Raw genomic sequence first — 11,600 nt, forward strand, 5'->3', positions numbered from 1 at the left:
CATACTGTTGTGTTGATGTAGTTTATTGTCAAAACGTTCACTTTCTTCCGAGTCGACTATTAAACGAACAGCTCCACTAAAAACCTCACCGCGGGGGGTCCATTCTAAGGGTAGACCTGTTGTAGATGATAAGTGCCCTATAGTTCCTCAAAAAATACAGTTCAATCACAACTGAAAATAAGCCTCATTGTGTGTGAATAGAGGTAAATAAATATGTGTTTGTGTTGCAACGAAGTGTCAGTTCCGTTTCATACGTAAAACATTTGGCGGCCACTGCTAAAAAAAAAAAAAAAAAACCTAAAGGGAACACTGTTTTAACAGCCATTAAAGAAAATTTGGCCTGAAAAAGAGACAAATCAACACGTGGCCTATGTTTAGAATATCTCTTTTATCCAAGACTGTTGAAAAAATTTACAATGACAGACTGCAACATCTGGACATCAGGTTTGTCGAAATCTATGGTATAACCTTCCCCAAGCCATACAAGCTCATACAAAACCCATCTACAGAGCGGTCACACTAACGGGAGGAAATAGTGGAGCAACACAATGGCGGGATTTATCAGAGCTGGAACACTGATGCACAACTCTGCCCGGTCTGGTTTCATCTGGTCCAGTCTGCTGTGTCCTAGGTGGTCTCAACGAGCTTCAGTAGACCTGACTTAGATGGGCTGGGTCAGGTTGGGTCACTTCCTCTGTGTGTGTGGTGAATTTTGGGGATCTCGTTGATCTCCACACAATGAGCAACAGGCCCAGCACACACTGGCTCCCTGCACTGCCAGGGGGAAGATTACATTCAAAATAGGCAGCAGCAAAGATAGCCATCATACTGCCAGCCAGAGCCACATTCCCCTGAGCCTTGGCTGTGGTTACACCAACAATAGCACTGTGTTGCAGCATCCTCATTCATTTCAATGAGACCATTGCGTTGGCAGCAGGGGCTTCGGCAAAAAAAGATGCAGGCAAATTTGGCCAAAAAAAAAAAAAAAAAAAAAAAAGTTGTCATTTGGCACCATGGTCGGCAGTTATATAATACATGCAAGTTTACATTCATGGTGGCTGAAGTAACACGGCTCCACCAATGCAACCTCCTGTGGTTTTTTTTTTTTTTTTTAAACATAGTGCTGTTTTTAGTCAGAACAACCATACTTCTAATACATGCATTCAACACAATACTGGTGTTGAATGCTTTTGACTTCTGAGACTAGCTTTTAAAAAAAAAATTAAATTTTCCCAAAAGGAAGTAAAAAAAAAAAGAACATGTTGGCTTTAATCCAAATATGTTTAAGTGGGGATATTGTCCATCTTTGCATGTGACAGATTTTAATCACAAAAGAATGCTTGATTAAATAATCTGAAACTGCACATCTTCATTAAAAGCCAGAATAACAGTCCGTCAATTTGTCGCTTTATATTCCAAGGAGGCCTTGGAATAAATGGAATATCTTGTTAATACCAACATAGCTTCATCAGGACAAGAAGTAGGCCTATTGAAACAACAGAAAACAAACTGTACTAGGATCATGTCACATGCTGCTAGAAAACAAAACTGAGAAACAGAAAGTACTTAAAACTTGGACCAAAATCTTAAATCATCAAGGGTTGTTTTCCAAATTTACTTACAAATAAAAAAGGTCAACCTTAGAGACACTGGGTGCGTCTTGGAAAAAAATAAAAAAGGATAAACTATAAGAGTTACACCCTCAAAAACACCCAATTTGTCAATGACAACCTAACAGCTGTTAATAAAAGTGTTTTGCATAAAAGGTAGAACAAACCATAACTTTAGTCCTACACCCAGGTCCTACTGAACAAAGTTAGACAAGTTTGCTAACCAGACCTACGTTACCTCTCGTCAAAACACCGTCTTCCATCCGAAGAGTTGAAACAAGAACTAAACTACAAGACGTCAACACACGCGCGCGGACACACGCACAGTCTAACAGCACAAAAACCACATCCTCACATGCAAAGAGGCATGCATGTGGAAACCAGCATATGATCACATTAAAATGGCTGCTTTCACATTAGTTACATTTTGCTCATGCCATTTTACATTTGACACCCTTTTTCTAATCACAGTTTTACCATCAATGAGCCTATGAACCCCAGCAGTCAATAGCCAGCAGCATTCCCACACACACACAGACCGGCACCCACCCATCTTCAATGTATTCCATTAATGACTGGTCAGTGCAGATAGAGCAAATGACACACACACACACACACACACACACACACACACACACACACACACACACACACACACACACACACACACACACACACACACACACACACACACACACACACACACACACACACACACACACACACACACACACCTCTCAAGAGGTGATTTATAAGGGCAGGGTCATGCCACGCATTAAAACCTGAACATGTTGACTGGAACCGTACAACAACCAATATGGCACAGAACCCCACCCCCCATGCTTGTAAATACATTCCTAACAGACGGAGAACAAATTAGATTTCATGAGAGGGACTGTCCTGGCAATTAGTACACAAAGGGAAAAAAGGTCCCGGGTCTTAGAAATGCTTTCAGTAAAGTGACTTTAAAAAGGTGCAATCACTTCTACTTTACTGCCTCTTTGCACAAAATGACCATCATTTTTAGCAAGCGAAAGCAATTCATACCCAGTCGGTCCTATGTTACAACTATGAGATTTAAGGCAATAATTCAATAATACTGGACGTCTACTTACAGCGCAATCATATTGTGATGATATGAACATATATCATTAACATTCTGTTGATACGCATCAAATTCAAACAAAGATTAGACAATTAGATTTTATTAAAAGTATTCCCCCATTTTTTGTCCCAAGGACTTAACCTGAAAACTGAAGTAAAGTTGACCTACAATTATAATAGCCTATATCAAGTTTATTTCTCAAAATCTTTCTTATTTAAAAAAAAAAAAAATACTATTCATACATCAAGCCTTTTTAATCTGCAGTAAACTGCTAAATTAATGCTCAACTAACTTACAAACAATACAGAACTGACAAGATTATATACACAACTCAAGTTCCCCAAGCACTGCAAATAGTTATGTGGATAACAATGTAAGAGTAACAGATTAATTAGTGAAGCAGTTACCGAAAAGTAGCTTGGCCTCAACGCTCTGTGGATGCTCAGTATGATCTTATTCATTCAGGTTGTTCTCAGGTTTAGCATTTTATTTATTTATTTATGAATATATATATATATATATATATATATATATATATATATATATATATATATATATATATATATATATATATATATATATATATATATATATATATATATATATATAGCGGTTTGCTTTTCTAAATGTATGCTCCAATTAAAGAGTGTGGTTTGTCTGTACTTAAAATTGAGTCTTAGAAGATATAACAAATTGAATTAAGTTTCAGCAGATTATCAAATATGAGACAATGAATCTGGGGGGAAAAGCTTGATTGGGACATGCCCAGTTTGTGGTCTTTGCAAGTGTGCACGAGCGAGCGTGCGTTTGCATCAACAAGAGGCCGTGCTGTCATCTCTTTTTTTCTTTTTTTTTTTTAAATCAATGACGGTTCATTGGTTAAGAATGGGAGAGAAATAGCCAGTTCCACTTGCAGCCACCCATTAGTAAGGAAACAGACATCAGCAGGCACTGGCGGTCACCTACTTGCATTCGTGTGACAGCAGGTAAACTATGGAGAAATTAACAGTGAGCCTAATTCACCAAGACAATCAGGCTTTGGTTTCACCCGAATGCTACTTATCATCAAAGACAATAATCCACCTGATCCCCATAGATTTCACATTCCTCAGAGTTAAACGTCATGTGATAACAGTAGCCATCCTTCAGTATCCATCTAACTGGCCCGTAAAGATAGACTGAAACAAATCCAGCATCATTACAACCATGTTACACCCCCAGTATTGAAAACCAGTCCAGGAATCAACTCATCTTTATAATTATAACTCAGGTATGCAAAACAACCGGAAACATTTTCAGAGATTGGGAAAATGGGCTTAAGATTGTAAGAGTGACTGAAATGTGGGCAATTTCCTAATGCGGCTGGGTGATTAAAATTCCCCTGTAACCTCAAAATCAGCTCTCAAAACTTATTGTTGGGAGAACATTCCACGGGACATTCAGCTGGTTCATAGCATAAATCACTAGCACGCTAAAGAGAGAGAGAGAGAGCTCTTAATAAAATCAATACGCTTTTAGTGAAGGAAAAAGGACTATTGCACTATACTTTTTATGTCAACAAGTAAACCACCACCTGTTCCTCATGAGCTAATCGAAAGACAGAAGTGTCATTTTAAGCCCTGCTTCGAGAGATGGGCTGTAAAAACAAAATCAAGTATGGTCTAATGTCTTCTTTCATCTGTAGAATTAGACTAATTAGTTCATTTCTAGTCACATTTGCAGCTACCTTCTGATCCATCTCTAATTAAATAATCACACAGACGCCACCTTGTTTCCTGCTTTTCCAACAACAAATGTGCTGAGAGAGTGTGAATGGCGAACTGTGCACCCAGCACAAATTGTGCCCTGTAAGGAAGACAGTCAGGATTCAAGCAAGGAGTCAGGCTAGGTAAAATGTCGAATCACTGCAGTCACTTGATAAGAGACAAGAGACGTCACGTCCAGCTGAGCCCTGCACTGTGTCCCACTGACAGACGACAGACAGACTGTGGCAGCCTGGCAACTGTCTGCTGGCTATCTAGGGAAACAAGAACACTTTTCTTCCCTCACAGCAACCAGTGAAATCCCCCAGCTTCAGACAGACTCGGAATGCTGAGCCTGTGTACAAACACACATTCAACCGGACATATCTCAGAAATCTACTTTGATATTCGGACTAGTGCTAAAATGTTTGGCAATGTTCCGAAATGTGGTTACAACCAATCAAATAAATATAAAACAAAAAATTTGGGAAATAGAAACTCTTACCCATCCTCCTCTCCATCCACAGTTTTGAGACCAGCTGATGCAGTTAAGGCACTGGCGGTAGCGGCGATGCCCTCAGCTTCATGACCCTGGCCAGTGCTGGATCCAGATCCAGCATCCCCTCCGGACAGCTTGGGCAGCCCCAACAAAGCCGACTGGTGCTGGAGGAGCAGCCGCTGGGCATCCTGCAGCTGAGTGGTGGTGAAGGTGGGCAGACTAGCATAGAGGGCACTGGCCTGGGCAGCATGAGCCAGGGCCTGGGCACTGCTGTGGTCCTGGGAAGAGCTGACAATAGACAGTTGGCTCTGTGAAACACCCTGGGGGGGCATCCTACCACTATTCCCAGTGTTGTGAGCTTGGGGCTGGGCCTGGGGTGCGCTCTGAGGGTTGGGAGGAGGCACACTTGATGCAGACACTTGGCTCTGGTGGACTGTTGTCGGCAGCTGGGTGCCCAGGCCCTGGTTTTGGATTTGTGTTGGGAGTGACTGTGGCGTCTGCTGCTGGCAATCCAGATGGCTTGGCTGGTTCTGAGGCTGCTGGCCAAGACCTGGCACTCCAACGTGAGGGGTCATACTGGAGGTGGTGGCCTGAAGGGACGAGGGCTGCTGGGGCTGTGTCTGAAGGAGTGCTGATCCAGCTTGGTTTGACAGAGGTTGAGAAGCAGCAGCCTGGGGGATACCTTGGTGTGGATGGGTGTATTCGGGTGCCCTCACCTGAACTGGGGCTGCTTGGGTGGTAGCAGATGGTTGCTGTGGCAGGGTAGCATAGCCTACCTGCTGCTGCTGCTGCTGCTGCTGCTGCTGCTGCTGCTGCTGCTGAACACCCACAAGGCCATGTGTGGAGCCTGAGGACTGATTAGCAACTGCCTGGGCATAAGTGAGCTGCTGAGCCGATGTAGGGAGCCCACTGGCGGTCTGGCGGCCTTGCACGGGAGCAGGCTGATGAATGTTAGTAGGGGCCGAGGGGGCCACAGTAGTCTTCACATGTAAATGGGTAATATCCTGGGGGTGCAAGTGAGGTTGGGGCACTCCCATGCTTAAGCCACTGGGGAGGATTCCTTGAAAGCCCTGAGGAGGGGACGCATAATCCTGGGTGTGCTGGTGTACTGGGGGTCCCCCTGCCTCTCCACTGCACACACTTTCAGTATAATGGCTCAATGTACTCATAGCGCTACTCACAGAACTACCACTTGTGCTTTCCCTCTCTGAGGCCCCAGCAAAGCTCTCCGAGACAAACTGACGCATGCTGAGAGACCCAGCATCGGATGCAGAGGAGCTGGGAGCGGAGGCTGGGGTCTCCTTGTCATAGAATTCAGTGCATGTCCATCTGCCCTTCTTAAAGGGTTCAGAGCTAGAGTCCAGCTTCACCACCCTGAAGCGAGAACTGGTGGCAGCCACTGCAGGGGCTGCAGCTGGGGCAGGCTGGGCAGGAGGGGTTGGTACAGGGGCTGGGGCCGCAGCTGTGACAGGGGCACTCACAGGCTGCAGCACAGCAGATCCAACTCTTCCCTGGATCCCACTGGAGAGTCCAATCCCTCCAGAGGCACGGACAGCAGCAGCTGTAGTCGTAGTAGTCATAGTGATGTTGGAGTTGATTTTTTGTTGTTGCTGGATCATGCTGACATTAGTGGTGGTTGGAGGGTTACCCCCAGCTGCAACAGCACCGCCTCCGCTCCCCCCACTGCCACTTATCACATTGAGAGGAAAGCCACCACTGCTAGCGCTCATGCTGATCCCCCCTCTCACAGGCACGTTGGCAGAGCTCAACATATTCACATTACTAACAGTGCTGGTCTGGGGATTAACTATGCTAACTGTAGTGCCTGTAGCAGAGCTGTGCATTCCAGAGACAGATCCTGGGGTCACAACCCCGACAGGCTGAGCAACAATACTTAGAGGGGCAGCCTGGGAAACATTCTCTTGAGGGACCCCCATGTTAGAAGGCATTTTCTGGGTGATACAAGGTAAAGCTCCAGAAGCGAGGGCAGATTGGGTGCCCCCAGGCCCAGAGGTCATAGGGTAGACCTGGGCATGGTTAGGATGAGGAGGGTGTTGATGGTGCACAGTCCCGTTCACCATGGCCCCACCGTGCTGTTGAGCCTGGTTCAGGGCATGGGGGTGTGAAGGCTGGTTGGGGGAGACAGCTCCAGGGGTCTCTGCCTCATGGAAATGATTCAGCGTCTCCTCCGAAGAGCTTCTCTCTGCTCCACCTATGTCATTAGCTCGGGAGAGGGACACATCCAGGATTTCAGAAGATGAGAGATCCTCCGTGTGGGACTCATCCAGGTCATCGTAGCTTTCTGTGTCCTCTGCAATACTGTTGTTGGTGCTCACAGATATTTGTGCTGGAGTCACACTTGTGATCTGGAAACCACTCTTCTTTTTTATCTGAGCTCCAGTCGACTGCGCGGGCTGGGGCTGGGAATGCAGATTCAGGCTGTGGGGTGGAATATGATGAGGACCCGGGGAGGATGAACCAGCAGGAGGTTGGCACTGAATCAACAGGGAGGGTTGATAATCATCGGCTGGGACGTGGCTGTTATTGACCACCGGGTTTGCCGGTGTTGACATCGTGGAGCCGCTACCGCTGACTGTGTTGCTACCCCTTCTGTGAAAGACAGCCGGGTGCGCCATCTTTCTAACACTGCCAGAGTCTCCTGCAGGGTCCGGATGATGCATTTCGAGAGAATCCGGGGGGAAGTTGGTCTCTGACAGTATGCAATAAGGTTGCAGTTCGTTAACGGCGCCGTTTTGACTAAAATACGACCAACAGACAACACGATCAAAAAAATAAATACTTAAACCAAGTTCGGCTCTTCTCCAATATCAGGCAAAGTTGTGCAAATATGTAATTTACAGCCTCTCATACACGACTCCGTGTTCTCCGGTGACAGGTAGCGAGGCAAAAGAGGCTAGTGGCCGCTTGCTGAGTAGCTAGCGAGCTAACGTCAGCTGATGCCAGTTTTAATTCACCGGATAACCGCCAGTGCTATCCGTTTGTACCTTTGTTAAGCACAATCTAACATTTTTTGGGGGGTTTTAATAATGAGAAAATATGCTGAAATGGCCACTCGTACTAAAATCACAACAGCTGCTAGCTAAGTAAGTTAGCCTTATATTAGATGCTAGCCTGACAGAGGAGTAACGTCCGCTAGCTAGCCGCCTGTCTCCATCCCCGGCTAGCTAAACACAGACTATAGCGAGTCGTTTTAGCTGCTGAATTTGTTCAAAGCAAAGAGAATGTAAACAAGCAACCTTTCATCCGGCTCACAGCGATGTAAAGCCAAATACGATCACTTAATAGCGGCGTACAAATGTTTAATCCATTCCACTGAATCCTCGTTTTGGTCTTGGTTTTGCTGTATCACTGGTCCTCCCCAGCGGTAGCGTTGTTCAGTATATGTAGCCTCCTGCACCGCTGCTGTGGCTCTGTGCTGTGACGGGACTGAAGGGGAGGGGTGCTCCGTAATATGGCGACCGCGCATGGTCTCTGCTGCCAGACATAAAGCAGTCTGGGAGAGGCGGTGACGAACCCATCATCAACATCAACGGAAAGAGCCGGAAAGGGCCGAGGATAGGTCGCTCCCTCAAAAACCCGTTTGGGACACATCACAATAGGTCATGTTTTTGTTCAATGTAACTCAAGGAAACTTGACGCAGTGCGATGATGAATAGATAGATAGATAGATAGATAGATAGATAGATAGATAGATAGATAGATAGATAGATAGATAGATAGATAGATAGATAGATAGATAGATAGATAGATAGATAGATAGATAGATAGATAGATAGATAGATAGATAGATAGATAGATAGATAGATAGATAGATAGATAAAACTATACTGTACCGAAAAGCAGCTAGTACATTTATTAAGTATTCTACTCAAGTACAATTTCGAGGTACTTGCACTAGAGTATTTCCATTTTATGCTACTTCATACTTCCACACATCACTCCAGGATAGTTTTCCAGTGTGTGCAGCGCATCTGCACACAATGACTATTATTTGGCTACTACATTTATCTGACAGTAGACCATTTCCAAATGAAGATTTCACAAAAGAAAAGTAGTATATGCTTTTAAAATATGGTGCATTTTTTACAGATTTAACTACTGATAAAGTAGAAAAAATAAAAAGTCTGCATACACGTTATAATAACTCTCTGAAATTGTTTAGATTTTTACAAGGTGATGTTTTTACTTTTACTTAAGTGAATGATCTGAATACACTGTGTATACTCACAGGTAAATGTATGCTATTTAATATACCAATGGGTATGGGTTTATCCCTGCAGAAACTGTACAATATTTTACACAATGAAAAGATAAATAAAAAAATGATACAGGTTGTAAATATCCTATCAATGAAATACTAGCCTCCTGAGGATGTGTTGTGGATCGAGCAAAACATCAACATCACAACAGCGTTCTGTAACAAAGGCGCACAGAGAGCTGCTAGATCTCTCTGCAGACACAGGTGCTACACTGAAGGATTTTTCTACACACAGGTACTGTTTAGGGCCTCACTCTCTCTCTTTCTCTCTCTCTCTTATTTTCTTTCAGCCTCTCACTGTCTCTCTCTCTCACACACACACACACACACACACACAGAGAGTGAGAGGCTGAGAGAAAATGTACATGTGTATTGGTCTGTAATGTTGCCACTCTAGGTCAATGAACTCTGGTGTTAAACTGGTCAAGCATCTCCATTGTTCTGTTGTTTTCTGTTCATGTCTGGAAATATATATCCTTTTCTAATTCAAACCCCATTTCAATTTCAATTTTCTCTGCCCTTCTCTCTCTTAATAATCCAAAGCCATATATATATGAATATGAATGATTCAGGCAAACTATTCCAAATATGTTAGAAAGCTACATTTAATCACTAAATGAAATGTGAAACTAAACTAAATTGAATTGTCTCTCAATAGCATAAGGCAAACTCCACCATTCTACTGGTTCATCAGCGATAAGACCCCCATTAAAATGTTTTAACGTCCTAAATGTGAAGCTACTAGCCTTATTTTGGGCTTCATATTTTAATGCAGTATATATTTAGCAAATCACATTAACAATTCCAAAGTTTTAATCACAGATTGGTCTGCCTGCACCATAGTACACTTCATATATCTGTATTTTTATTTTTATTTTTTTATTTTACCAAATAGGCGGATGCTTTAATGCATGTGACTTTATTTACCTGAGATTTATGGGCAAAAAGGTTAAACAATCTGCAGAATATCTGAAATGTAGCTGAATTCGTTAGTGTAAAAATATGAGGTGTTTAGTTAATTTTGCTATTTAGCCATTTGTAAAAAATCTTTAAATCTTATGGATGTTTGTGAAAGCCTTACACAGAAGAGAAGCAGATGGGGAAATACTAGAAACAGAGAGAGAGGAGGAGTTACAGAGCAGTGGTTGGTGACGGAGGCGCGAGAAGAGAGAGAAGAGAAGTAGAGATCGGCTGTCAGGCAAGCAGACAGACTATATCCATCGATACAAATGATAGAGGACGAGAGACAGCAGGAGCCTAGTGCAGTGTAAGCGTCTGGTGCTGTCAGCAGCTTTAAATCACACTGGCACTCCACAACAACAAAAAACACACAGCACTATTGTGCCACCGCACCAACAATAATGAACAATTTATACTCTGGACTGTGGTTTCATTTTGTAAACACTGTTCTGTTCTGAATGAAAACAATCCACAGAAATAACCATTGTATGCTCTCTATATAGCTAATTAAAAGATATCCTGTTGTATGTGCCAGTTGTTTGTAATTTAAGAAAAACCGGGTAAGTAGGGGTGGCTTTTGCTCAGGCTTTTAATTGTAAGGTGGGCAGTTTAATTCCCAGCTCCTGTCTACAATGTAGTTGAATGAATGTTGTTGCAGTTGGAACATTTGATTAACAAGTCATTTCTGATAACTGCAGTGCAAAGCAGTAAAGGACTGCAAACATGTACAGTTCCTCAAATGCTGCAATTGAGTGCATTTTTTAGGCAAACTATATACTTTACTTGAGTATCTGCTGCTTACACTAATTTTACTACCGTACATTTCAGAAGAAACATTATGTACAGAAAAGATATGATGAGGTTATTACAATATGATGCCTTATAGATTAAACACTATGCACACAAGGTAACATGACTTTTGATTATTGTTTTACTTTAGTAAAACTTTGAAAACTGTTGAAAAAATTGTGGTATTGCAACTTTTACTTTACTGAAACCTTTTTAGGCTAGCTGCACGTACTGATTACTGAATATAGTCAGTCATTGCCTTCTGAAGTACAAGTAGTTGTCGAGTTTTGAGCAGAGTGGTGATGACGCTGGTCAAACCAACCTAGAATTCTTGAAACAACAGAGACCTTGGCCATGGAGAGTACAGGGCCATGCCCAGTGATGCGGGGCAGCGTGTCTGTGTCTCTGTCTGGGGCTTGTGTCCACTGAGCCTCCCTGCTCTGAATGGAGACTAGAATAGATGCTGGCTTTATTTTCATTGGACAACCCTCCCAGCAGAAAATCTGTGTGTGTGTGTGTGTGTGTGTGTGTGTGTGTGTGTGTGTGTGTGTGTGTGTGTGTGTGTGTGTGTGTGTGTGTGTGTGTGTGTGTGTGTGTGTGTGTGTGTGTGTGTGTG

The 11,600-nt window shown here is 43.3% G+C and overlaps 1 protein-coding gene across 1 annotated transcript; it reads right to left on the reverse strand.

The window, feature by feature from the left end:
* Positions 1 to 4,218: 4,218 nt before the first annotated feature.
* Positions 4,219 to 8,432, reverse strand: LOC120569816 (TSC22 domain family protein 1-like). The gene is made up of 2 exons (XM_039817931.1): positions 4,963 to 8,432; positions 4,219 to 4,812 (listed from the first exon to the last, which is right to left on the reverse strand). The coding sequence occupies exons 1-2, from the start codon at positions 7,635 to 7,637 to the stop codon at positions 4,761 to 4,763; spliced, it is 2,727 nt and encodes a 908-aa protein (XP_039673865.1). The 5' UTR covers positions 7,638 to 8,432; the 3' UTR covers positions 4,219 to 4,760.
* Positions 8,433 to 11,600: the final 3,168 nt, after the last annotated feature.

The sequence above is a fragment of the Perca fluviatilis genome, chromosome 12 (assembly GCF_010015445.1).
Source record: "Perca fluviatilis chromosome 12, GENO_Pfluv_1.0, whole genome shotgun sequence".
NCBI classification, from domain to species: domain Eukaryota; kingdom Metazoa; phylum Chordata; class Actinopteri; order Perciformes; family Percidae; genus Perca; species Perca fluviatilis.

Bases quoted from the DNA above. Each gene is read 5' to 3' on its own strand.
- LOC120569816 (XM_039817931.1), bottom strand. From the start codon at position 7,637: ATGCATCATCCGGACCCTGCAGGAGACTCTGGCAGTGTTAGAAAGATG. The intron at 4,813-4,962 runs GTAAGAGTTTCT...GTTTGTACACAG, and splicing joins GTGGATGGAGAGGAGGATGG to GCTCAGCATTCCGAGTCTGT.